The sequence below is a fragment of the Pholis gunnellus genome (assembly GCF_910591455.1).
Source record: "Pholis gunnellus genome assembly, chromosome: 20".
NCBI classification, from domain to species: Eukaryota; Metazoa; Chordata; class Actinopteri; order Perciformes; family Pholidae; genus Pholis; species Pholis gunnellus.
The window spans coordinates 8,894,873-8,922,773 of record NC_136547.1 but is presented as its reverse complement, the minus strand read 5'-3'; the positions used below and the strand labels follow the sequence as shown (position 1 = coordinate 8,922,773).

Below are 27,901 nucleotides of genomic sequence, written 5' to 3'. Positions count from 1 at the left end.
CGGCTTTGATGTAAATCTTAAATCAGGTGTAACTAAGACGCCACTTCTCTGGCGCGCACACCTACTCGGCGCGCACACAGGGCGAACATTCCTGCACACACGCTGCCAGATTACTTCCTTTCGTCATGTTGATTAATGCACGCTGGCAGATGCTAAGACGATCACGGCCCTGCAGAGAGCAGCTGAGCGCCGAGGATCGGACACTCTCTCGCCTTTTTTCTTTCACGAGCACCGAGACGCACGCCGCACTCCCCCAAAAACCATCCATCTCTCTGCTGTCCGACTCAAATCCCCTCACACCTGGCTCTGCACCCCCCGGAGACCTCTTTTTTTTACCTCCCTTTCTCTTAAGTCCTCTCTGTCCGCCTTTCCCTCCCAATTCATAGTCCATATCTTCACACGCTCCCTCCTTCTCCTCCCCCTCGACTACTGTTCCTGCTCTAACTGTCTTCCTCCCTCTCGGCGGCCCTCCCTCGTGTCCTCTCTCCACGCCTTTCTCTCACCTCTTTTACCGTTCAACAGGCTGAAAACTCTCCGTTCCACCAGTGCCATCGTCTTCTTACCAATCAACACGTGTACTCTCTTTTTCTTTTGCCCCCCCCCCCCCCCCCCCCCCCCCCCCCCCCCCTCAGCCTTCCAGTAGGGCTCTGCTCTTACTCCCTAAGTTAATTGGAAAAACAAGCCAAGCAGAGGCATTTAGCCAGGGTCAGTGTAGGGAGATGCAGCCGACGCATGACAGGGTTAATCAGTGTCATGGCAGCCAAAGTGGGCGTCTGGCTCTCCTCAAAAAGGCATGTGGAAGGCCAGACGGGGGGAAAAAAAGTGGCATGAAATCGTTCTACCTTCCCTTCTGGGGTCTTGTTTCTACATTGAAAACGTCTAAAAATGTCATATGCAGCCGTTTCAGGGACACAGACTTATTTGTCCCATACTTTTCCACTGACTTGTGTATAAAAATGTCAGGTGCAGGATGTGATTAAAACTGTTTCTGCAGTCATCATTGATAAAAGCATGTTTTTTTTGTGTGTTTTCCCCTCAGCTGCATGTGTGTGTGTGTGTATGTGACGCATGTTCAGCCATGTGGCATCAAAGTGACTCCGCAGCTGTCTTGTTGATCTGTGTAAGCGGAGCATGCGATGCCGGCGTGCGGGCACATGACTTGCTTATCATAAACACACCTGTTGCCCTCAGCGTGACTCGCTAGGTGAGGAGGAAGTAAAGACAATCTCTCGGGAATCTTCTGACGGGTAGACGTGCAGAAACACAACAAATGTAGGTGAAAAAAAAAAAAAAAAAAAAGAAGTTCCGTGAGCATTGTGTTGCAGCGTCCCAAACGATCCCTTAATCTGTCACCTTTGCACACTTTCACAATAAGACGTCTCCTTCCTCAGAGTGTCTTTTGCACAGAACACCTGCTTCAGCATCACACTCGTGAAAGCCTTTTAAAAACTCATCCCATTGCCCCTTTGGACTCATTACAGAAGACACAGTTCGTATGTGTGAATGCCTGTGTGCACACATATATGTCTGTCTGTCCTCAGTGCTCATTATTTGCCCTGACCCTGAGCTCTTTCATTAGGATGGCTGTGAAGTGGAGGGACGGAGGGGCCGGTAGGGGATCAGGGGACGGGGCGGAGGTCGTAATTGGGCTGTTCCGCTCCCCTGGCCTTGCTCAAGGTCACTGTGAGACAAACTCCGGGCCAGGTCTCGCACTCTTTCTTCCCCCTTTTTCTCTCGTCTTTTCCCACCCTTTCCCCTCCCTCCTCACCTCTCCTTCTTAAACCCCAACTTTGTCTTGCTTCGCTCATCCTCTCCTTCTCCCGGGGTCTTTTGTCACAGTAGACTGGTCCACTGGGGAGCCACAGAGAAGTGGAGGGGCTAATTCGGTCTAATCTCTTAGCCTGTTAATGTCTGGCTGATATGTGGATTTCTCCACATCCTCAGGGGAAGGCCTTTGTGGTGAAGGCCATCATTATAAAGTTCCCTTGCCCTCCCAGCCAATTATAAGAAGGGAGAGAAATTAGTTAATCTCAAACTTGGCTCCGAAGAAGTTTTCTCGATTCTTCTCAACTTTATTTCACATCTCATAGAAACATGAGATGTTTTCTATTTAAAGAAAAAAGATTGTGCATCTTGTGGGAGACCTGCTGATGGATTTTGTACAACATCGCCTCCGCCATGTGAAATTCCGTACACGGTTTCTGCTCAAAGCCAAGTTAGAAGCCATCTGAGCAAAGTGGTGCGGCGTTGCTTGTCTGGCGCTGGCCAGCGGTGTGCTCGGTCTGACGTCTCCCTCTGATTAAGACGCAGTGGTGAAAGCTGCCTTTGATCTGAGGAAATGTCTGCGTAGGGAGCAGTTGGAATGCAGCGCTCTCCTCTCTGCCTTGCAGATGGAGGCAGAGAGATAGTGTCACAGTCCATTTGTCTGGCCTCGCCTCTGTCAGTCCACCCACGGTCGTGGAATCTGGATGGGGGGAAATGAAACGGTGGAAACAACTGGATTATCAATGTCTTGTTTACACAATGTTGGTGATAATAGCTTCACCAAATCAAAAGATCCTACTGTTTCACACGTAGTGTCGTAATTAGCCTCAATCAAACTTTTAAATGTACAAATGTGAGTCCTATAAGCATCCGTTTTGACGCAACCACGCACACATTCCTCAGTAAATGTGTGTGAAAAGTTCTATTTAGAGTTTGTCGCACATTTAGAATATGTATTCATGCTCATTCTGTATTTTCTTCTTTGTGTGTTTCCGCAGGCCTCCCGGGTTGGCGGGCAGTCCAGCGTTCTCCGACATCTCCCTCATCCGGATCTCGCCCCAGAGGAACCCCTCTGTGGGGGCGGAGTCGCCCTTTCACCCTCCGCACCCTTACATCAACCCGTACATGGACTACATCCGCTCGCTCCACAGCAGCCCCTCCATCTCTGTTCTGTCGGCCACCCGGGGCCTCAGCCCCGCAGATGGTGAATAAAGTGAAACATACACCGACGCACAAAGCATGACCCACACATACACAGTACAGTTGCACACTCAGCACACACATGCCTACGGAGCAGAAATGGGCGACAAAGCCTCGGCAGACCCTTAAAAAACGATTGTTAAAATTGATGAGTGAGGTTCGATTGCTATTTGCGGGAATCTCGATTCTCTGGATCAGTTTAATTCCTGTTTGAGATCAGAAGAGGTCAGGTGAGAGGCAACTAGATCCATCTCTATTAAGACCCAGGGGTTGGTGAGATGGTATCTGAGCGAAGGGAGGAGGTGGATGGGAGTATTATGAGTGCGGCGCGAACTAGGGGTGGGTGCAGGTTGGAGGGAGGCTAATCCTTTTGATCTGTGAGTCATGTCAGAGACCTCTGGAGGATGCATCAGTGAGCGGCAGGGTCACGTACAGTTACAGCGCTCCCGCCGAGGGAGGGGCGGATTCAAGTTCAGGGTTGGGGGGGGGGGGGGGGGGGGGGGGGGGCGGGCGGCGGGGGGGGCGTTGTGTTGTGTGTGCGTGTCCGACACACAACACAAGCATTTGTTTCATGAGATCTCACGATGGCTTTGGATCAGAACATCTATTAAAATGGACACCAGGAAGAGTCGAATTGAAAAAAATAAATATTCAATATAATAATTTTAAAACGGTATTAAAAAAGAGAACTCACACTCTAATAAATATATTTTTTAGCAACTTAGTGTTTTGTGGTGAAATGATTGGATGTATTTAAATGATGTGGTTCTAGTAATTAGTAGTGCTGAAATCAGAGGAACTGATTAGGTCATATATTAAGAAAGAAATTATTAATGTTTTATTAATATATATATATATATATATATATATATATGTTTTCTGAGATTGTCATTTTTTCCCTTAGACATTTTATAGATTAGATCATTAAGTTGTTAATTGCAAAAATTCATTACAGAATAATCAAGAATGAAAATAATTGTTTGCAATCTTGTTATATTATTTTGTGTTTTTTTTGTGTTTTTTTTATATTATGCAAAAGAAAGCTGTACCAGCCAAAGGTTAAACCCAGTACAGCAAACTGCAGCAAATGACCAAGCCATAAAAAGTACATTTATTAAAAAACCTTATTTAGCATTATGCATTAACGGTCTTGATGACCTATTATGGCCCTCAACCTTTTGGCGCTTCAGCAGCAGAGAGTCACTTTAGCTCCTCGCCTTGTGTTGAAGTGTGCCGGGGCATTTCCTCCACACCGGCACACACTCGACTTCCATCTCCTCCAGGTCTGTTAAAAGCTGTGTCTAAGTGAAGGCCAAGAGTCTCACTCAACCTCCTACTCTCCTGCACTCCCAACAGGAAGTATATACTCAAGCTCCCTGCACTCCAATCTTCCATCACCGCGACATCAAGCGCACCAGTCTCAGCTTGCTTTAAATCAAAATAGTGTCTCCAACCTCCCACACGATCCCCTTTCAGCTCATAACGCTGTGAATTGCGAATGAGGCACCTAATTACTCCTTTAATCAACGCAGTGATTAATTAACCCATCAGCTTTTGTGTTGTTAGTATATCACCACGCTTACAGGGAGCCTCCTTCTTCAGTATGCTATTTTTTTTTCCCGACCAAAATGTACATTTGAATAATGATGAATTAATTAACAGAATCTAATGGAGATTTAAAGTGGGTGGGATTTAGTGCCACCCTCTTGCTGCCACACATTTGCTTTCACATCTTTTTCTCTTTTTTTTTTGTGTGCTCCTCCTCTCACGCACTACTTCTCTCTTCTCTATGTGAGACGGGGTTCAGAGGTAAGCTTGCCCTGATCCTATTGTAATGCTGAAGGAGCACCCGGTGGCTCACCAAGTCCTGAGGCACATCTCTGCCCAAGTGCCACACTGACAGCCCCCCCGCCCCACACTCCCCTTTTTTGCCCCCAGGATCGATCTCGGATGCCAGCATTTCTGATTTAGAAATTCTGCAAAGCCCTTTTCTCTGTGTGTTGGATACTGAATGGGCCATATTATGGTTGAATGCAAAAGCAAAGCTAAGGCGGAACAGCAGAGACAATTAAGAAACTCCCCCCTTCCACTGAAGACATAATACCCAGATCGAATTAATTTAGATTTTTTTTTTGTTACATTCATTCCACCAATCAGGGATGCATTTTGCAGGCATACAGGCCAGTCTTAAGAGGAAATCTCCTCATACAGTGTTTCTTTATTTATTTCCTCTTCATTTCTTCAGCTGAGGTGGGAAAAAAAAGGAGCTGCAGCACTCTGTAGGTCTGAACCGATTCTATATTTGCATCCAAAACCACAGTGTTAGTCTTTTCCCTCTCTCTTTCTTAGAATATTTGCATAAGGAAGCCCACCACCAGATGTTTATTTTTAGGATCTGGTTCAAGGACTTACGGCACTCTTTAACTAAGGGAATGACTTGGAAGAGAGAGGAAACGGGGAGAAAGTGAGGTGGAGGCAGAATGGTTTGCTGTATCTGTATGCACGCGGATACGTTTGGGCAGATTTAGGCCTTTTGTCTTCCCATTGAGTTTAAGGGAGCACAGTCGAGGAGCAGGTTGCATATCTGCAGACTGCAGCCCTGATGTGTACAACACACAAGCGGCATCTCTGGCAAACGATGTGTCAGCCCACATACTCTTACCACACACACACACACACACACACACACACACATGTACACACACAGTCTCTTCAAAGTGATCAAGAAACAGTAAGAAGAAGAGAAAAGGCTGTTAAAGAATTGTATTGTAAGACGATCCGTTCTGCTGTGCTCGGCATGAGTGCATCAATCAAACACTAATACACACTCACTGTAATCTCTGAGCAAGCATCCGGTAATCCCCAGTGAGGCTCTCCACTTCAGGTGATGCTCCCTGTGCAGCTGTTTTGCTTAACTTGATGGTGCTGCTAATGTGCTCATTACTGTTCTGCCGAGCTGATTATCATCTCATGTAAATGAACGCAGGTTTTTCTTTTTTTGTTGTTGTTGTAACGCGGTGCAGGTGCTAACCTAGTCGTGTTTCTCCTCACTGCCTCATCCTTCTTATTGTTCTTTCTCTCCTCTCTCCTCTTCAAATGCTCCCCTTCTGCCCACGTCTTCCTCTCCTCGACTGTCACCTTCACCTTTTTGTGGGTCTCCTTGTTCTCCTCTTTGCTTGACCCCGATCGTTGTCCCGCTCCAGCCCCTCACACAGGTCTGACCACAGCCGAGTACTACCACCAGATGGCCCTGCTGGCGGGCCACCGGAGCCCTTACGCGACCGACCTGCTCCCGTCGGTGGCGTCCACAGCCGGCGTCAGCAGCGCCACCGCCCTGCACATGGAGTACCTGCAGGCGATGGAAAGTAAGTCTGAGCAGATCACACACGAGACATGACATCACATCAGAGCTGTGTGAGGGTGAGATTTACAGATCATGGGAGCTAAAGCTCAATAATGGCAGGTTTATATAACAGATCTTCACAAAACTTGCCATGTTGGATAAAAACAATAATATCTTTCATTTTGTTTATTTATAGAAACCATTTTTTTTTTCATGTGCTATAGTAATAATACATATTATATATATATATATACAATAATACAGCCCTGTTTTCAGCTTTGTGACAATGCATATTTAAAAAAAAAAAAAAGGTTTCACAGTTTATTTATCAGAAGTTTTAAAAAAAGAACGTAAAAATCAAGTTCACCAAATTTGGAGATATGTTTTTGTTCAGCGGATGGCAACGATCAGCATTTGGTGATTTTCTTGAATTTATTCCCTGAAGCATTGTTACGCAGATCAACCATTTTCTTGCAGTCTAGGTTTAAACCAGACTAAATTCAACAGCATTTCAATCCCAGCATTTCAATATGCCGCATATTTTAACTACACATTGAAATGAAATTTAATTTATTTTTAAACAACAATTTTAAGTAACATATCAAAACAGGATTTTTCAACCAGATGCAGCCCAGCAGGTGAAAAGACACCCACCACATCCATGCCTACAGGGATTAGACCTTTAAGTGCTACGAGTGCATACTGCACATTATAGCACGGGTGGCCCCAGTGGGAATTGAACCTCTAAAATGCACCTTCACAATGCACCTCTCATATACTATATATAGATCAAGCTACAGCTCAACCGCGGCGAGGAGGGACCTGCAACTTTACTTTGACATGATTTAAATGAGCTTTTGTCTTAATGTGTTGGGCTCAGGACTGCGTGCAGAGGACTTATGCTAATGAGTTATTTTAAAGAGTAAATAGGAAATTAAACGCACACTGAATCTTTGAAAGGTCAGACAGCCTCACCCCGCTCCCTTTGATGAGAACGTATTTAGTCAGGCGGGCGCCGCTTTCATGGAAATCCGGGGTGAAGTTCCCCCATTCCTCAGAACAAACTAATTAAAACTAGCCAAACTTGTGCGGGTATCAGAAAATTAATTGCTATTAAGTGGGAATTGGAATGTCCCGCCATTCATCACTGGAGAAATCCTTTCTTCTGTGTCACTTTTTAAGATTAATAGAGTGAAACAAAACAATTAGGGCCAAATTTAAGTGGAGATGCGATGCTCCTCACTTATAAAAAAAAACGGCTTGTGATCATTGCCGGTAATAACTCATCATGTTTCAACAATGTGTGTTCCAACGCCGGAAAAATTAACACTTTAAAGCTTTGTTGGATTTCAGAAAAAGAAAATAAAAGAAACGTACAAAGAAGAGAGTCAATCAAGAGGCTTTCGCTGATAATCTGGGCTACTATGTTACTGCGGCTATTTTAGTCTATTTCACATCAGTGTAATTACCTTCAGAGAGAGTTGTGCTAATGAAACAATGGGCCTGTCCTGCCTATTTGTGCTTTAATGGGCCATTGTCTATGTGCCTAATTAGTGCCATAGCTCTCATAGATCCCTACGCTAAAGTCTGTATTAGTTCATTTTAATTTCCCTGCTATTTTGTCTACTGATATGATGTTTTTTCTTATTAAGAGTTTCACTTTTAGTAACGTTTTGAACACTGGAACTCTTGTTTGATACAAACACACCATTTCTTTGTAGTTATTGATTCGATTTCTTTTGCTGTAATACAAGTAGAATGCCAATAATTTCATCTGTTCAGCTAAATTTACTAAAACGCTTCCACAAACTAAACATGACATATAATCTTTAGAGAGGAGAGGAATAGGATTGCTGTCATAGTTCCTCCAAAAGCAAGTTTTCAGTTCCCTCAAAAGATCTGTACGGCCTTATATTCACACTTCAGCCCTCCCCTGTGATGGCGGCCCTCTCAGGTGGCCCCAAATTGTGTCGGCGAGGGTTCAACCCCAGTTTTGCAACCAGTTTTTTTTACTTCCAACGCCGTCCATCCGGCGTGTCTGAACCCTCCCTGGCCACGAGAATTAATGACGCGGCGCGTAACCAGCCGTCCCGTCCATAAATCAAGAGGAAATTAGAGGGACAGTCCTGCTACGAGCCGGGACGATCCTCTCTCCGTCTCTCCGGTTGGCCGATTTATCATTTGGGCTGTGCATTAATAAACACCACTCCCATGAGGCTTTGCAGTGGTGGGACGCTGGCACCGCTCCTCGGCAGAACTCCCCCCTCCCCCCCTCTCACTTGTGGTGAATTAGGAGAATTCGGCTTGTTTAAAAAGTGTCAGGTGTATCAAATGTTGTCCAAACCAGGAGAAAAAGGAGGATTTTTACAGGATTATATATTTGGTTTAAGCTGAATGAAATAGTGAAAAACCAGACGCGCCGAGGAGCGTCACATGACACACTACATTGTGTTTAGCAATTGTGTGCGCTCAGGGATTTGTATGTGAATATACGTATGCCCCCCTCTCTAAGGCATACAAAAAGACAGATTTTCCATACAATGACAATGTAAAGGGGGCGTTGCTCTCCATACAGCTTCCCGCGGTCGTGTAAACTCAGGCCTATGTATGCCAGAACACCGCCGCAGCCACCACCAAAGAGGCGTCCACACACACACACACACACACATTCACATCCACACACTCTGATTACCATGTGAATGGAGCGTTCTGTAATCGTTGGATGTGTCAAACGAGAGATGGAGCATTTACGCGTTTGGGAGATGGATGGATTGTGGGGGACGTAAATATGGAGGGGGGGGGGGGGGGGTATCGGGGCTGCGTAAGCTGGTTTTGTTTGCCTTTATGAAATAACTCAAAATGTTTTATTTGCGAGTCTTGAGTCACAAAGTCATTGTGTCAGTTCATGCACAAAGCGCGACATCCCCTCAGAGCTCCCCCCCCCCCCACCCCTTCCGTCTCCCTCTGTTTTTCCCTGTCTTGTTTGTGACATCTCCATGTGAAAAGACAACAAAAGTCATGTTTTAATCTCTACCCGTGGCTCATTGTATGCGCAGAGAGAATGGTTGCGCCGTTTCCGCCTTTTACCTTTTCAAACCCCCTTTTTAGTATTTCCAGTCAACACTGATGCATTTGAATAACGAGTCAAATTGGACTTGATTAAATATTACCATACACAGTCAGAGCATTTCTCCAACATAAAAGGCATGTTTTCTCATGGATGAAATGCAAGCAGTGCATCAAGTGACAGCTGAACACTCATTCAGATAAGCCCTTTGTCTGATGATTGACAAAAATGTCATCTGTTAGGGTTAGATTAGGTTAGAGTTTGGATGAAGTCAAACAGAAATCACGTCAACGTTCCTTTTTGATCCGTTTCCCATTTGTATGAATTTCGCTGATGCTCTTCGTCGAAAAACATACAAACGAGGGAGCAGAATTTACAGTTTTAAAGATCGTTTTTACCCTCTCACTTTCACAATCATTCTTTCCCAGTACCTTACTCCCGATCTCCTCCTCTCTCCTCATCACGCAGACTCCCGTTTCTCCAGCCCGAGGCTGCCATCAAGGCCCAGCAGGAAGCGCCCGCTGCCCATCTCGCCCCTCTCCGAGCACAGCTTCGACCTGCAGACCATGATCCGAAACTCACCCAACTCCCTGGTCACCATGCTCAACAACTCTCGCTCCAGCTCCTCCACCAGCGGATCCTACGGTCACCTCTCCGCTGGAGCCATCAGGTAGTGGACTGTGATTTGCAAATTGTCCTGCATGAATATTTCTTAAAGGTTATTATGATTAGTATTTATCTGGGATTGGGCTTGGGATGTAAATTGAACAGAAAGCCTGCGTTGGGTTGGAAAGAAGTGAGTTTTAGGAGGTAGAGAAGTGCATCGAAGTTCTCTTTTAAGTTGCATTTTGGGAAATGTAAGATTCAGTTTCTCTGGAGCTTTTATGCACAAAGAAAATCTGGATTTTTCAGCCATTGCCGCTTTGATTTTGATTATTTCTTTTTTAAATCTACAGTGCGTCTCCTGGATTATCTCTATCAAGTTATAAAAACTAACTTATGCTGTCAGGATGTCTTTCCGGAGCTTTGATTGACTGTGTTTCTCTCAAGGTGGTCATTCAGGGACTAAAATGTGCCAATGATAGAGCAAACAGCAGCCTCTCCGCGGGGGGAAATGATGTTGTAAATGATTTTTCTAATATCATTGATCCGTATTTAGGCACCATGATATTACTGTAGCTACAATAGACTCTGTGCGAGAGAAAGGAAGCGTGTGGTGGAGCGACTAAGAGTGTGCGTCGTCCATGTCAAACCCCCGTGTGGGTGACGATCTCCCAGCCAGCCAGTCAGCCTGCCTCCCCGGCGGCTCGTGTCAGTCATCCGGTGCACCTCACGGAAACATCACATACATCACGCCGCGGTACCAGAGGCGAGCACAGGGAAGCAAAAGAAAAGGAAGAAGAGAAAAGGGGGGAAAGGGAAAGATCCACGGCCCCACCCACAGCCATTGATCAGCGATCTGTAAGCAGAGCCTGATCAATCACGCTTTGCAGGCTCGGCCACTGTCCCGGTGACAGGACCCAAATAGCCAGAGCCAACAGACTGATGAGTGATATGACAAGCGTATGGGCCCCCAAATGTGTCTCGGCCCATTGATTTCCACTCGGCTCGTAATAAGATCAGCAGACATATGGGCCGTGGCGCGAGCGAGGCGTCAAGGCGCAGGATGAATGGATGCCGCTGCTGTCGAGCCACACGGAGCCGTGTTTATCCGGCGGTTCACCTGTGGTTACGCAGACCCCGGAGGAGCTGTGGTGGCTTCTGGGATTTTTTTTTTTTGAAGATAAACAAAGTTTGCTCAGGTTGAGGGGGACAGGGAACTGATTTAGCTTTATTTACATGGCTGTACGACACACTCCAGATTTGTTTATCATCTGTATCGTTTGCCCAGTGGAAGAATGACATACTGCCTTACACAGAACACATGATAATTCACTGTGTGTTAACAAGCTGAACATTCATTGGCAGGGATTTGCCGGCAGGCCCGTGGTTCCAGCATTACCACACCGTCTCCTGTCAGATTGTCCTCAGGGAGGAGAAGCTATCCAGAACAATCCATTTATTCACTGTCTTTCCCCCCTTTTTTTTTTTTGCCTTTGCAACTGATGTTTTAGTGAAGTTTAATCTTTTGATTATTTTGCCTTCCTGCTCACTCCAGCCCCGCGCTAAGCTTCGCCTACCCTCCAACCCCGGTGGCTTTGCACGTGCACCAGCAGCTGATTGGCCGTCAGCCGGGCCTCGTGGGCTCTGCCTTTGGCCACAGCCCGCCACTCATCCACCCGTCGCCGGCCTACGCCACCCAGAGGCCCATGCCTGGCATCCCCCCCTCTGGGCTGAGCGCCAGCGAGCGCGCAGCCCTCTCCAACGACTCCTCACAGGTGAGAGCGGCGGCGGCGGCAGCGGCGGGCGCCTGTGCGATTCATCATCATAGGTAATAGATAGCGGCGTCGCATGCCAGCCACGTCTCGGAGAATCGCAGCGAGCTAACGTGGTACAGGCAGCCCCCCTCCCCCTCCCTCCCTCCCCTCCCTCCACGAGCTCATCTCCAGGGAGTTTCCTCCTACTTGTGTTGTCTCTTGATTTTAGACTGCCGAGCTCGGCACTGAGCGTGCCTGCAGCATACAACAAGGGGCTTGTTAGCATAGAATCCCACTGCTGACTCCATTAATCACTAGAGAGAGAACAAGGATATAGAGAGGGAATATTGACATGGATGGATGGATCCGAAGGGGCTTTTTCTCTCCATCCCCAACCCTTACTCTATGTGCGGGCCCGCAGTTGAAGTAAATATTCAATGTTTATTACCCGTCCTCCCCGCTGTTTCCCCATCCCTCGGATTTGGTGTCATTGCGAATGAGGCCTCATTCAAATCTTTTCCTTCTCCTGGATGAACAGAATATTGCTTTGGGGGGCCAAGGTCGAATCCCATTTGTTTCTGCGAAGATAGTTACATGTTTAAGAGACAGAAAGGATCACTACAACTCTGAGAGTCCTGTGAAAAACAGCAACATTAAGGGAGTTCACATTTACAAAAACGTGTTCATTCTTTTATTCTTGTGAGCTTCGTATGCAGCAAGAATTCCCCCAAGGGTGCATTTAAGCCAGGGCCAAAGCCGGGTCATCCATTGGTTCAGTAAATGGTTCATTGAGTTGGTCCATGAGTTTGTTTTAATTGCCGTGATTAGAGGAGCTAATGTGATTCAGTGAATTGCATAGTTTTTCATTTGCACAGCTTAAAGCTTTAGCGCTGATACGGAAATCATTATGTTTTAACCACAGTTGTTGTTTCTGCTTGATTAAGTCAATGATTTATTGACTTATAAGCATCACATGCATTTTTAATGATTTTATAGAGGATAACATAAGAAAAATAAGTAGTGTGACATTAAATCATCTCTATAGGAGAACTCCAAATGATGAAATGTTTCCACAGATCAAACCAACAAGTGAATCTGCAGTGAGCAGCACGGGAGACCCGATGCACCACAAACGCTCCAAAATGAAACCAGAGGAGGAGTTGCCGAGTCCAGGCGCAGTGAGCGTACAGGTGAGGATCATCTACATTCATCAGCATTATTAAAAATATACCCTTCAGCCGGGTTTTGATTTTTAGATTTTTGCACTGGAATAGGAAGCCCACAACATGCCAAAGGGGACGCAACAATAGACAAGCTTACCAGCCACAGAGTGTATTCATTTACCTGCATCTGGCTGTTTCTTGGTGTTTCCCACCCTGCTCTTATCAGTCGCTGTTTCCGAAAAAGCAAAACAATTCATTGATCTTCGGGAGACGAGGAGGAAATTGTTTTTGCTTTTGTTTAATCAAAATTTTAAGTGGCTGGAAAAGAGAAATGTGATAACAGCAAGTGTTTGTATCTGCAGGAAAAACCTTATTAGAGTCGATATTCAGGCGGCAGCACATTCAGCCTGGGGTGTGTGGTGGGAGCCCAGACTCTCCAGTTTTTGCCCCCACCACCTCGCCGCTCCACTCGGTCCTGCTAACTGTGACAGTGAAATATGTCTGGGCTAATAGAGCAACCTACAGCAGGAAAAGGGGGTGAGGTTCCTCAAACGCTCGCCCCGGTCCCGGTCGTATAACAAACCCCCAAATACAGAGCGGGGCTTTCAGCGCTACATTTCCGCTCTGCACACTTTTTCCTCCCAGGCAGCCAAACAAGGCCAGATTCACAGGGGCACTGAGACCTGTGACCAAATCATTTTTAGCTGTGCCTTAGATGTAAACCAGCAGGGCTGTAAAAAATTACTTAAAAGACAGATTTGGATAGATTGATGTTGGGGAGAGGGAACCAGTTCCTGTAGGTTTTTTTTCTTTAGTATTATTTAACTTTTTTCTTTAGTATATTATAATTGTTTTCTTTAAAAAAAATATTGTTTCATTACTTAGTATTAATCATTTGTCTTTTCTTTTTTTTACGTTGGCATTAAGTTCATTTATTTACACTATTTTCACATCATGTGCTCGGTTGTTGAACTAGAACTGTTTCTACTGCTGTTCCTCAGGACCATCCGGATGGGATGACCCTGGTGAAGGAGGAAGGGGACAAGGATGAGAGCAAACAGGAGCCTGAGTTGGTTTATGAGACAAACTGCCACTGGGAGAACTGTTGCCGCGAGTTTGACACGCAGGAGCAGCTAGTACATGTGAGTATCGCGCATTTTAAAAAACACTTGATTGTCTACATAAAGCTTTTCTGTACTACTCCAAATATACAATTTCAATAGCCAGAAATACTGTGAATTGATATAAACACTTAGGGTTAGGAACACCAAAATACGAGTGCTTGCTTGCTGCTGTTTAGCAGATGTTTCACAGTTCACTTTCTCACGTCCTGTGGTCAGAGAAGTGTTCACACTTCACTCCAGTTGTTCTCCAGGACCAGAGTTTCTTGTAGGGAAACAAGGAGACACAACAGGGTGTGTCTAATTTCAAGATGGGTGAAGACTTACATTGAAAAAAAAAAAAGCTTTCCCGGTGCAGCTCCAAAAAAACACACACACACACACACCTACACACACCAAAACTACAAGGCCTCTTAGTTTGTATGCCGCGAGAGTGCTCAGTGTTTCTCTCCTCAAGCTCAGTAGATCCTTGCAACATCAACCGCAGCTGTGCTGTTCTGCACAATGCCTCCTATCAGGCCACAACCCCAGTCTGTGTGTCTGTACGGCAGCAGAGCTACAGTGGAGTCAGAGCTGCAGGCGTTGACTGATACTGCTGCCGGATTCCTGATTGGATCCAGGGACGGTGGTAATGGGCTCAGAAGCTGGAGAGCACACATCTCGCAGCTGAAACGCCGCTAACTGATTTGGCGGGTTAAGCCTCCCAGAGTCGGGACGTGAGCTTTGTGTACAACAGTGGACCGGCCTTTCCTCCTGTCTGTTATCAGAACTCTCACACAGCCCGGGAGATGGATGGCTCACTCGCTGTTAAAGCTAAATATTAATGACATTATGGTCTCGCCTCCCCTCCCCCCCCCCCCCCCCTCTACTTACACTGACGCTATTAGCTCTGCTGCTCACTCGCGGCCTGTGAACCGCTCACATGTCGGCCAACTGAGAGAGCACACTGAAGTTGGAGAAGTGGTGGAAATACACCAATATGATGCTGTGAACAAGGGACGGCGGAGTGTATACACACATACACACACACACACACACACACACACACATGAAACACACATCAGCACACATCTGATAGAAAGATCCTCAGCTCTCCACAGCTGTCTACTTGCCGTCTTGACATTGCAATCCTCAGCCGCGGTGGTAACCCCTATCTATAATTGATATCCTCAGCGCGGAATGGGCTGCCTCCCGTGTTTGAAGGGCTCGACTCAAAGGTTGAGAATCTTGACAACTTCTTGCCCCTGTTTCAGGGGGCGGGATGAGTTAAGGTGGTGGGAGAGGAAGGGGAGGATGGCTTCTTAATAGAGGAAAAGCTTGCTCGCATCCTCCCCCTACTGTAGTCACACCAGGTGGCCGTCTGAGCAAAACAATGTCCTCTCATCCCTCCTCATACACTATCCAGCCTAACCTTGCCAAGCCGCACTCACTATCAGATTCGCGTGTAGACAGACACCAACAAAACCCTTATTAGTTTTACATTTTTTTTTTCCCCCCCATCTCGAGAATTGTTTTTTCTGATGTTGCATTTTATTTCTCATTTTCCGTGCACATGCAGATATGCAGAGAGATGCCAATAAAAGTCTTCGCCTACAGAATCCGTGCCCTCTAATTCAGCAGAGCGGACGAGCAAATGCTCTTATCTCTCCGCACCCCCACCCCCCTCAGTAATAGGATAAGTACAGTATTTGGACCACAGTGGCTCTCCTCGCACACTGGGAGGGGTTTGGGGGGGGGTGGTGGTGTTGGGGGGGAATTTCCATCTAACCAAACAATGGAGCGTCCCTTCCCCCTTGTACTTGTCTTTTGAAATGGCTTTGGGGAAAAAATCATGATGAGCAAAAAAAGAAAAAAGAAAGTCTCCTTGGTCGTAACCAATTTAACCAGCAGCTTTTTGCACAAAGTTTATACATAGATTCATATTCGACGATTAGAATGTGGGACCGCGGTATTGACAGTCTGCGTCACGCAGAAACATGTTTTTGGAAGTATCAAAAGTAACAGCTGCACTGATTCAAACATCCCTTCTTTCCTTTGTGGTTGGCCTAATTTTAGAATTAAGCCTTTCACGCCACCCTCATCGCTTTCCACCTTGTTCAAAAGCGCTCCTGCCGCGCTCTTCATGCATATTTTTACACTCTCAAGCATGCTCTCACCATGACATGCCGCGGCGTTCCTTTATCGTCTGCGTTTAAGCGCTCTCGGTGCAGCCGATAAGATAAACATCAGATCTGCGCAATTTAGCTCACTTATCTGGCCTACCCAGTCAGCAAAAGCCAGGCGGGTGTCAATTTTAGTTTGCTGTATTTATTTCATTTATTACATTTCAACTCTCTATACCTCTCCATCTCCCTCTGCACTCAGCTCCACGTTCTTTTGCTTCCCCTTTTTTGGGCATAAACCTCTCCCTCTCTCATTTTCTATTTCATTTTCTCTTTCATTTTCTCTCCCTCCCCTCTTTCCCCCTTGAAGGGAGTACTTTTAAAGATAAGGCCTGGTGGCTTCTTTAATGTCTCTCTTGAAGTGGGCTTTGTTCACTCGCTTTTTTTTTTTTTCTTTGTCGCTGGAGATGCCAACCCCACACTCCCATAACGGCCTAATATGGCCTTGCTCAACAAGCTTTTATTTTCTCATTGATGTATTACTGATACTGCTGTGTGGAGAAAGCTAAACGGGAGCTCTGCATTAGCAGGGCCCCTGTACAGGTATGATGTTAGAATTCATGGAAGCCATATTGGGCTCTTGCAGTATTTGTTGCGGTCGTTGAATAAAAGTGGGGCCAAATTTGAATCTGCATAAAATAAAATAGCATCATTTGTAATTCTTCATCTTCTTCTTCAACTGCTGAACCATTAGTGGCTTGCGAACGTGAGAGTTTCAGGTTCTCTCTTGTCATTGAAGGCCTGCTAACAAGACTGATCTCCCAGGCTGTTTCAGTCCATTAGAGGGGTGTCTGATGGGGTTGGTGGTCTGTATGTGTGTGTGTGTGTGTTCTCACAGCTCATCAGGTCGTTCCCACCCTCCCACAGTCTTACCATATGGTTCCAGGTCATCTACATAGGTGGCGTTTGTGATGTTCCTTGTTCTTCGATGGGGAGCTGGCTCTCCCCGTGCGCGGCCTTGTTGAGGCGGCCGCTGTGCGCCTCCCCCGGTGTTAAAGGGAGATAAACGCGGGCACAGTCTGAAGGCAGCCCCCCCCCCCCCCCCCCCTCCCGCCTCTCTGGCTGCTGGCGCAGGCTTTTAATTGGTAAAATGCAGATTTTTCTTGATCAGGAGAAGGATTAGGCCCCTTATCTGTCAAGAGTATCTTACTCTAAGATGAAAAGACTGTGCTGAATTACACATGCCAATTCTAGCTCCCTGCCCCCTGCTCGCTCACTCACTTACTCTCATCCTCCCTCCTACCTTCGCTCACTCAATTTTTTCCCCCCATTTTACATCCTCCCTCCTCCTTCCCTCCCTTCTTTGCCTTTTTCATGCTCTTTTTTTCCCTCTCCCTCTCTTTACACAAAGCACTTCAGCAACTGACATCACAAAAGAGCATATGATTTATTAGGCGGTGTTTGATAAAGCTAAACGGTGTTGCGGGTCCCACAGCTTAGTGAAATTGCCTTGTAAACAGGCCCTCTTTTCATGCACGCTTGCATTCTAATGCATGAGGGCTGTGTCCCAGAGAGAGTTTGATAAGGAGACATGGAGACGGATACTGAAGTGGGCAAATGCTGGGAAATAGGGGAGAAAAAAAAGAAGATAGGATTCTGTCTCTTACAGTAATGTGTGTCGAGATGGGTTTGAGCATAGAGGGGACAAGAATGATTTTAAATCGGAGGATTTCATTTTTTAGAAAACATAAAAACAAGTGTTTGTGTGATTTAGTGCTATTCATATTTATGGATGTTTTTGCCTTGATGAGTCTGGACAAGAAAACAGAGCCTGCACCTGCGTGTATATATGTGTGTGTGTGTGTGTGTGCACCTCTCATACGTCACAGGCGGCTTCAGTGTCCCCTGTGTCCGTGTCCCCGGCGCTCCCTGTCGTGCGACTCCCTCCTAAATCCATCTTGGTGGCGTTTTTACAGTTGTTGGCCGATAAGCTGGCAGGGGGAAGATGAATAACCTGCCGCGCCGCTGCTATCAGCACCTGTTTGTCGATTTAGCCGGCCATTTGGGCCTGACTGCTCAGCATGGAGATTATTGATTCAATAAGAATTGCCATTAGATCATGCCATTAGGTTCCTCGGCGGCCCCTCTCCCCGTGCTGTCTGTCCCCCTCTCTGTCAGCTCAGAGGCTCATGCATCACACCCGTCAACGACCTTCCTCCATTTGTACAAACAGGGTGCGAGTGTGTATCCATCTGTGTGTGTGTGTGTGTGTGTGCAAGTGCCAGCCACCCGCGTGATATCCGACACCACGACGCTCTCCCATCGCTCTCGGCCGGGGGATATTGAACGCTGCTCACGGCAGACCGATTGCTTGCCACAGGGATTCCCTCACATAGAGGAAGAAAAAGAGAAGACGAGTCAGGTTTTCTGAGGCTCGGACCGGGGTGGGGAGGAGATCAATCTTGGGGAAACTTCACTAACGTCTGTGGTCATCCAGTCCCCAATCGTTTTCCGTGGAATTAGTCTTGTTTTGTCACTTTAGAATTAAGAAAATGTCAAGCGAGAATAATGGAGGTCCTGGTGCGGATATATTAATGTCAATTTTACTCTTTGCTTTTGCTGTCGCACCCTGCTGTTACTGCGCTGACTTATTTGTCGATACTCCCCCCTTTAGTACCACTGGGAAATGAGTGCAGTGGCAGACTTAGGGTCAAAATGTCTTGAAGGAAGAATAAAGAAATGGGGCGCTTTCTAGTAGATGTCATGGTTATGGTTATATGTGGGGTCATGATCTGGCCAGAGGGCAGGGTGCAGGGAAGGCACAAAGATGCCATTGTCAGCGCCATGTCATGCCTGGAGGGGGAACTGTCCCTCAATGCTTTATTTGCTTTGGCGCTGCATGTTTTATAGCTCAACAATCTTGCGAGTAAGAGCTCAAAGAAAGCATGTTTTCCCCAGACATTTAAGAGCATTCAAAGTCAAGTCTATTTATCTCCCTTCCTTCTCTCCTGTTTCCATCCGTCCCTCTTCATTCAAGCCCGAGGTAAAAAGACTCTTTATCCGCTGCTCAGGAATGTAATAATACCGGTTTCTACTGGTCAGGATATTGTGTCTGTCTCCCTGGGTTTAAATTGCTCCCTTGAAAGGCACTTCAGAGGCCACGACAGTATTGTCTATGAAAGAGAGCCAGATGTTGACTTTGTCCCCAGAGGGTCTGCGTGACTCTTTTTTTTTTCACCTTCATTCCTCTGTAACATCTACCACTACCATTTTACAAGATAGTTTAGTGAGGGAAGAAGAAGAAGAAGAAGAAGAAGAAGAGAGGAGGGGATGGAGCAAGAGAAAGGTGGTGCTCACAGAAAAGAATAAATGCTTGGCTGGAGTTGTAAAGCCCTCGCATTTCAGATGCCACGACTGAACTTTAGATTTCTCGCCCCGTCTCCTCACCTCCCTCCCTCCCTCCCTCCCGCCTCCCCTCCTTCCTAAGCCTCAGATTGGAAGTTGCCACGGCAGCACAACTGTCAGCGCTTGTCATGGAGGGGCGAGGGCCCAATGTGATACGAAGTGACAGGGTTCTATTTCAGAAATCCCGTTCTGATCGGACACTGAGGCTCACGAGTCAACAGAGTGAGGCAGGGAAAGAAGGAAAGAGTTAAGAGAGAAATTCAATCGAGAAAATATACGTGAAAAGAAATGGGAAACAGGAAAGGGAATGTTATATTTCCCTCTCATGCTGCAGAGCAAAACATCCCTCAAGCTGAACAACAAATCAAGTCGAAATAGCATTTCACTTCAGTTAAAGTGCCTTTATCTTCTCTTCTAGCACATCAACAATGACCACATCCACGGGGAGAAGAAGGAGTTCGTGTGTCGGTGGGAGGAATGTTCTCGAGAGCAGAAGCCCTTCAAGGCGCAATACATGCTGGTGGTCCACATGCGCAGACATACTGGGGAAAAACCCCACAAGTGCACAGTAAGGAAACTGCCATTTGCTCAGATGACTTCATTTGTTTGCAGATGAAAAGCTGTTTTACATGTAAGCCGCTAACAGGAGATTCAGACCGCATGAGTGAAGTCCTCTTCTCTCTCGTCCTGCAGTTTGAGGGCTGTGCCAAGGCCTACTCTCGCCTGGAAAACCTGAAGACTCACTTACGCTCGCACACCGGAGAGAAACCTTATGTGTGTGAGCACGAAGGCTGCAACAAGGCCTTTTCCAATGCCTCAGACCGGGCGAAACATCAGAACCGCACGCACTCGAATGAGGTACTGAAAAAATGTGATTTCAGACACTAATGCTCCTACGACTTTGCTGCTCGAATGTGGTGTTTACCAGCAACGCGTTTTCCTCACTGCTTCATCTGTCTCCCTTCATTCTTAGAAACCGTATGTGTGTAAAATCCCAGGCTGCACCAAACGCTACACGGACCCCAGCTCCTTACGCAAGCACGTGAAGACGGTGCACGGGCCGGAGGCGCACGTCACCAAGAAGCAGCGCGGCGATTACCCGCGTCCTCCGCCCCAACGGGAGCATGGGGGCAACAGCCAGGGCCGGTCTCCAGGGCAGCTGCCCCTGGGTGGGTACACGGACCAAAGGGAGTACAGCCATGCTACCTCAAAACAGGACGAATGTCTGCAGGTCAAGTCCATCAAGACAGAGAAGCCTATGGTAAGACTTTATTTAAGGCCGACAATGATTCTTTCTTTTACATACTTTTGCTACTAATTCCTTTACTTTAATATAGCTAGTTTAAATGCCTAGTATTAACGTTCCTGTGGGATTTAACATTGAATTGGGGGCATGCCCATTTAACACTGACTTCTTCTAATGAGTAAACTTTCTCTTTCTATCCATTGCTTCGGCATTTCTCTCCTTCCCTTTCTAAGGACAGTGGGTAATCAGGTGAGATAGGTATCCCTTCACATTGCATTTGTAAAATATTCTTTCTGAGTCTCACTGTTTCCCGTCTCGCTCATAGTTTAATCGTCTTTTCTCATCCCATCGCAACTGCTTGACTTTCACCCAAAGCACGGCACATTTGCTCTCATTGTAAGTTTCCGTCATCCCACACAGTCATAAAAAAAGATTATTCTTCTCATTTCACATCGCTTTGAAGAGTGGCGATGGCTACCAAAGGGAATGCATTTTTCTCTCTGAGCGATGCCCGTGCCTTTGGGCAGAACTGTGAGGGCACTGAAAGTGTGCCTGATACTGCCCAGGGCTCCGCTGTGCAGCCAACTTCATTCAACAGTAAACAGGGTGAATACTCCATGCCAAAAAAAGTAATTCCGTTATTCCTCAGTGTAACATAGTTCCTAAAATTCAGTAAACAACTTAATTATGCTCTAGCTGGTCACACAAGAGGCCTTTTATCCTATTTGCCTATCCTCTGAAAACAACCCAAACATGATTTCTCTTTTCTCTCGTTTGAGCGTGTCTGTCCGGCCGGGCTCACAGGGGGAGGCATTACTCATGCCCCAATAATGTGCAAAACTTCCCAACATAAATGCTGCAGCAGTTGGTTCTGTGGTTTGTGCAACCGGCTCAAACTGCCATGATTACGCAAGATGATTATATGAACACATGAATTGTCTTTCATAATGGTCTGTCACTTGTTATGATCATTGTCTAATGTCATAGGGAACACATCCTTCAAAAGATTACATTGTATCATTTGTTTGTGTTATGTGACACTGTCCTTCCCTTGTGTTTCCTTAAATAAACGTGACCATCTTACGTTGTTTTCTTCTGCCCCGGTCTGTGTCTGTCAGACGTCTCAGCCAAGCCCTGGCGGTCAGTCTACATGCAGCAGTGACCAGTCCCCCGTCAGCACCTATCCCTGCAGTGGAGTCCAGCTTGCTGTGAGCGCCGGACGCTCGCCAGGGGAGGGGCTGGAGGAGGACGAGGAGAAAGAGGAAAACGAAGAGGAGGTGGAGGAGGAGTGTGTGGGTGACCGGGCCCCCATCATGGACTCCACAGTCTCCACGGCGACCGCGGCCATGCTGACCCTGCAGGCGAGGCGGAGTGTTGGCCGCCCCCTGCGCTGGATGGAGCACATCAAGATGGAGAGGCTGAAGCAGGTGAATGGAGCGCTGCCCAGGCTGGGGCCCCTGTCCCCTACACCGCCCCCGAAAGGTTCCACACTACCCAACATCCTGGGGAAGGGTAAGGGTTATTTAAGCTTCATCTTGTTTATTAAGTATTTCATGTGATGTCCAAGTGGGTATGAGAACCTTTTTCTGAATGCTCTTAAAAAGTTTGACCAAAGTCTACAACCCTCACAAATTCACAAAAGCAGGTAGTATCCTTATTTTCCACACGTGGTTGCGCTTGTGTGGCCATTTGTTTCACAGTAAAACAGCACCTGTACACAGAACATAAACATCAAAACACACAAAAGTGTGTTCAAGTCAGGCTTTGAGAAATATATTATCCTGAATTCCATCTTGCCCGTTTTGGCTGAAGCATTCAGGCAAAACAGATGCTTAAAATGTACTGTTCCGCTGGAAAATGGTATCAGAACCATATCAAGCCGTATATCATATCAGAGAAAATAGCATGTAACAGGGTTTCATGGACAAATGCTGCCTGTTGTCTCTGGTAACATCTGTTTGAGGGATCTCTCCCCACTTTCACGTATTTGGCTCATTCTCTTTCATCCTCCTGTAATCGGCCTTGTTTACTGTCCAAACCTTATTCATTCTTTTCCCCCCTGTCTGTGTTTCTCGCCAGGATCCTATCAGGGCAGGCAGTGGGGGGTGTCTGCTCCTCAGCCACCTGCTCATGCTGAGCTGGGCAGCATAGAGCTAACAGTGCTCAATTTGCTCCGGGACCGGCGTGACAGCAGCGGTAGCGCCACCAGTTCAGCCTACCTGAGCAGCAGTCGGCGCTCCTCCGGCATCTCCCCCTGCTTCTCCAGCCGGCGCTCCAGCCAGGCTTCCCAGAGCGAGGGCACGATGGCAGCCGCCCACCACCGCCGCAACCACAACCTCAGCTCCACCGACTCTTACGACCCCATCTCCACCGATGCCTCGCGCCGGTCCAGCGAGGCAAGCCATTATGGAGGTGGGACAGGAGGAGGGGGTGGAGGAATACTCTCAGGTGGGGGCTGTGGAGGTGTGGGAGGAGGAGGTGTGGGAGGAGGAGGAGGAGGGGGGTCACGGGGCATGCTCACTTTAACCCCGGCGCAGCACTACCACCTGAAAGCCAAGTACGCAGCAGCAACTGGCGGCCCACCTCCCACGCCTCTTCCCAACATGGAGCGCATGAGCTTGAAGACTCGCATGGCCATGATGGATGAGGGAGGCAGCAACCACTCTTTGCCGCCTCTAGTCCGGCCACATTGCTGCGGTGATGGCACCAACGGGTACACCAACGGGTACACGGGACACGCAGGTTACAGGAGGAGGGTCCTCTATCCCGGCGAGGGACCACTGAATGGGAACCGGAGGGCCAGTGACCCCGTGCGGACGCAGGCTCCTGATATTAGCAGTCTGCCCCCAGTACAACGCTTCAACAGCCTTAACAACCTCCACCCTCTTCCACCTCTGTCTCATCATTCTACACCTGAAACTCGCAGCTTTAGCCTACAGAACTACACGCGCTCAGAGGGCAACCTGCAGAGAGGCCTGCAGCACTCACCGTACACTCCGAGCATCGCAGAACACGCGGCCTTAGAAGCCCTGGCCATGGAGGACGAGGCTGGCCTGTTGCTCGGGGATGAGGATATGCTCCCAGATGACCTGGTGCAGTATCTCCGCTCCCAGGACCAGGTGGACGGTGGCTCCTACATGCACATTGAGGACCAAATAGCTTCTAGCCAAAGGGACCCCTCCCATCCACCTATGGAGGAGATAGAACAGATCCAGACGTCAGGGTTGAACATGGGCTTCGCTGGGTCCCACGGTCTCCAGCCGCAGCCGACAGCAGAGAGGACGAGCCCCAGTAAGCTTCCCATCCAGTGGAATGAAGTGAGCTCCGGGAGTGCTGACAGGTCCCCTCAGAGGGAACAAAACCACCAGACACAGTGTGGAAGGTATTCGGGGGCTGAACACGGACCCCTATCTGCGCCTTTTGGCAGGTTCGGGAACATGGTGGTTCAGCAGCAGGTGCCCCTTGATTTCCAGAACAGTTGTGCCCAGGCTAATCAGTCTCAAAGTGCTTGTTGTGTTAACCCCGCGGTGAAGCTAGAGACACCGCCCAACTCCTGCATGGAGATGAGAGGTAACAACTCTGCAAACACCTTCGGAAGGCCTAACTTCGCACAGATTATCAATGGGCCTCTTCAGCAGGGCTTCAAACAGCAGGCCTCCAATGGACCTCCGAAACAGAGCCACTTCCAGCAGAACCACAACAGTAACACCTCTTGCCAGATCGGGAACAACCTAATCCTTAGCAGGGCCTCCATGGACGTCCTCCCCGGCCTCTCCCAGGGAACCGCTCTTCATCACAATCGGCAGGTCCATGTCCCTCGCCCACCCGACGGTTACAGGAACTTGGTCAGGACCCAGCAGTACCTCAATCCAGAGAACTCTGGCGAGATCCAGGCTACTCTCAACCAGCAGCAACAACTGCAGAGAAGTGGGGACCACTGCTCCCTTGCACATCAGGTATCTGGGCTGAAGCTGGAGGCCCCAGACCATGGGTACCTGGAGCAGGGCTTCGGTGACTGCCTCTCTTACGAACCATTGGATTGCAAGGCCTCCTCATTCCCTGTCCTGGAGGACGAGTGCTTGCTCAACTCCATGGCCGAGTCTGTGGGCCAAGTTGTCGGCAGTGGCAGCGGGAACTCGGCCGCCCTTCTCTCCCCCGGTACAGACCAGGTGACCAGCACCATGGAGGGCAATGTGCCTGGTATATTAGATGAGGGGGTGAGTCTGGACTTTGGTGCCATGCTGGAGGATGGCTATGACCAGGGTAGCCTGGTCTCAGGTGTGTTGAGTCCCTCCATCTTCCAGGGTCTGTCCAGGACCTCGTCGCGCCTGACCACCCCTCGAGCATCCGCGGCCTTCCACAGCGTGGCCCCCGGCTTAAACAACATGGCGATCGGGGACATGAGCTCTCTCCTCACCACACTGGCTGAGGAGAGCAAGTTCCTTGCTATCATTCAGTAGCTGCTCTCTCTCTCTCTCTCTGCTTTCTCCTCCCTTAGGAAAAAATGGAAAAAAAAGGAAGAGAAAAACTCTGGTGTATGTGAAGATTTTAAGACCAAAGTGGCAATTATGAGAACGTTATTATGTACTTAAAAGTGTTGTGGAATAGGCAGTTGCCAAACCCATTTATTTTGTAAAAATGTCATCCCACACAGAAATGGGATGTGTCAAAATTATGTAAAGATAAATAGTTGTATTCCTTTTCTGGAATGTAGGCTATTTTTGGAAGCTCTTCTGTTTGTATTTCTGTGTGAAGGTGAGCAAAAGTTCACTTCTTTAAAACAGTATTCTGTGTATTGTCACTGTTTTTGCTGTACACACTGTCGGTAAAAATGCATGTATTCAAGGTTAAACATGAACACTGTCTATATGAGTACATAGACCAGCCCGTGTGCCAAGTATCTACCCTTCTGATCCCACAGGTACGTGCCCATACTTGTAACAGCAGGTGGGTCATTGATTTAACAGGCCCTGATGATAACTTTATATATCATAGGTTTTTAATAAGTGGTGTATTTACATTTGTTGTCATTTTGTTTGTACGTTATTTTTGTGAATCTGTAAATGTTTCAGTGCTTCTACCAAGTTTTACCAAGTGGTGTTTTTGTCAAGAGTATGGTATCGAACACATCCAAGTCTTCAAGGCACCGTCGATAGTCGTCTCCTTGATATCTTGATTTAGTTAGTCTGGAAAGGTACTCACAAGTGTATATAACAGTGTTTTTTTTTTATATTCTGTTTGTGATAATCTGATTATTGACGTTGGATTGCACCGGTTGTTTGGAGCCGATATGAAAATGGACATTTCCTCCTCGATGATCGAAGGTCCCATTTGGTGCTTAACGTCTGCGTACATAAGTAGATGTGAGTACTTCACGTTTTGAATCCAACGGTGGTCCACAGCACATGAATCTCCTTCTCATTATGATAAATGCTGTAAAGTGACGTGTTTCGTTTTATAGGAAATCATCTGTATTGTTTTCTCCAAAGCTCTTAAAGTCAGAATGTGTACTGCCGTCGAGTATTGCAGTGACTTTGTCAACAGTGTTAGTATTGCCTTGCAGTCTGATGTGACTGAACACAGAATATTGAGTGGTTTACCTTTTATTCAGCGTCAAAGCAATGAGGTACAAATTGTTTTATTGTTCTTTGGTACTTTGGTTTGTAGCTGTGCATTCTTGTTTTTCTTTCTTTTCTTCAAAGAAGTAGAAATCATTTCCTTTCGAAAGAAGGAAATCACATTGAGGTATGTGCCTTATACGTATCTGCCTGTCGGTAAAGAGAAAGATCACTGCCAATCTTCCATTGTGAATTATGAGAAAAAAAAGAACATGTAAAGTGTCTTGTGAGACCTGAAAAAAAGATAAAAAATGACAGAACATTTATATAAGAAAAGTCTGACTATCAGAAAAGTTAAGATTTGCGAAATGCATTCTACTTTTCTTTGATTTTGTTTTTAAGTTTTCACATTTATTGTGCTCTTTTATATATAATGTGTAAATACAGTACTCGTTCTGTAGGTTTAGCAGAGGAAACGGGGAGTATCCTGGGGCCGATAAAGAATTGACTTTGAAAGCAGGGATTCCCAGGCCCTGGGCAGAGGCCAGACACATCTGGCTCAGAGCGGAGCTTCAAGTGCCCAGCACGGCCCCTCCGCCAGAAGAGCCACTTTGCTCTTTTATAACTGACTACAAATGTTTGTATGGTTTTAATAAAAATGAGAAACGAAATTAAAAATACATTTTATTTTAAGTCTCTTTTCTTCTTGATGCTGGTTCTACTAATAGATGAATCATAATAGTTTGAGTTACGCCTTTTTGTATCTGTGGGGAAAAGAAAATAACCCACATTCAAATAAACCCTGTTGTGCAATTTAATTGTATCAAATGGTTTAACTTTTCAGATTTTCATTAATAATAAAAAGTTCCACGGTCAGTCACCATCAGTGACTTCGGATGCCCTCTTCTGACCGCCACAAGAAACTACAACCGCATTGTCAGACGGGAGCAATGCAACGTGTGAATGTCCTCATGAATTTAATAGCTTGATTATACAGTCGTTTGGTTACACATTCGCATTAAAAGCCCTCGTCTCTGTATGTTGAGATTAAAGCCAGTGGGCGTTAGCTTCCCTGCTCATTCACACGGACCTCTGTAGCCCACATGTATTTACAGGCCGGCAGCCCATCAGCTCATGTCAGAAGTCCTTTTAGTGCGCTTCGTGCAGCCAGAGAGCTTCTCGCATCATTCCCCCCAAACTTTCCTAAGTGAGTCTCCCATTATGCTTTTCAGCAGCTCAACGCAAGTGCCATCATGCGACACCGTTAAGACTTTCCACTGCCGGAGATGGCGCATTAGCGCTGTAATTTATACCAACTGGTCACAAGATGGACCGACTTCTATTTCTAGTGCTGTGAGGGAGCAGCAATGTCTCCTCTCGCTCGTTTGCCATCTTCAGAATGCACTTAGTTGGGTACAAGGATAAAAAAAAAAAGAACATCCAGTTCCATGACGGCTTCGCTTCTGATAAAACACTTAATTTCATATGAAGAGTTATTGATGAACAGGATGTACAGGACATTATGTCATTCAGCACGTGTTGGGGATCAAATGAAGAAAGGGTGTTGGTATACAA

General features: G+C 46.9%; 1 protein-coding gene across 1 annotated transcript in view; it reads left to right on the top strand.

Moving 5' to 3' along the window:
• The window catches only part of gli3 (GLI family zinc finger 3), a gene marked incomplete at both ends in the record, with an annotated part of 70,067 nt that extends 44,839 nt beyond the window's left edge, over positions 1-25,228 (top strand). Inside the window, 11 exons of the mRNA XM_079181697.1 lie at positions 2,763-2,968; positions 6,168-6,329; positions 9,843-10,044; positions 11,533-11,752; positions 12,808-12,921; positions 13,896-14,036; positions 19,941-20,090; positions 20,216-20,380; positions 20,496-20,783; positions 21,887-22,280; positions 22,848-25,228. Of these exons, the coding sequence (XP_079037823.1) occupies positions 2,763-2,968; positions 6,168-6,329; positions 9,843-10,044; positions 11,533-11,752; positions 12,808-12,921; positions 13,896-14,036; positions 19,941-20,090; positions 20,216-20,380; positions 20,496-20,783; positions 21,887-22,280; positions 22,848-25,228 (4,423 nt within the window). The remainder of the gene's footprint in view (positions 1-2,762; positions 2,969-6,167; positions 6,330-9,842; positions 10,045-11,532; positions 11,753-12,807; positions 12,922-13,895; positions 14,037-19,940; positions 20,091-20,215; positions 20,381-20,495; positions 20,784-21,886; positions 22,281-22,847) is intronic.
• Between the last annotated feature and the right edge of the window lie 2,673 nt (positions 25,229-27,901).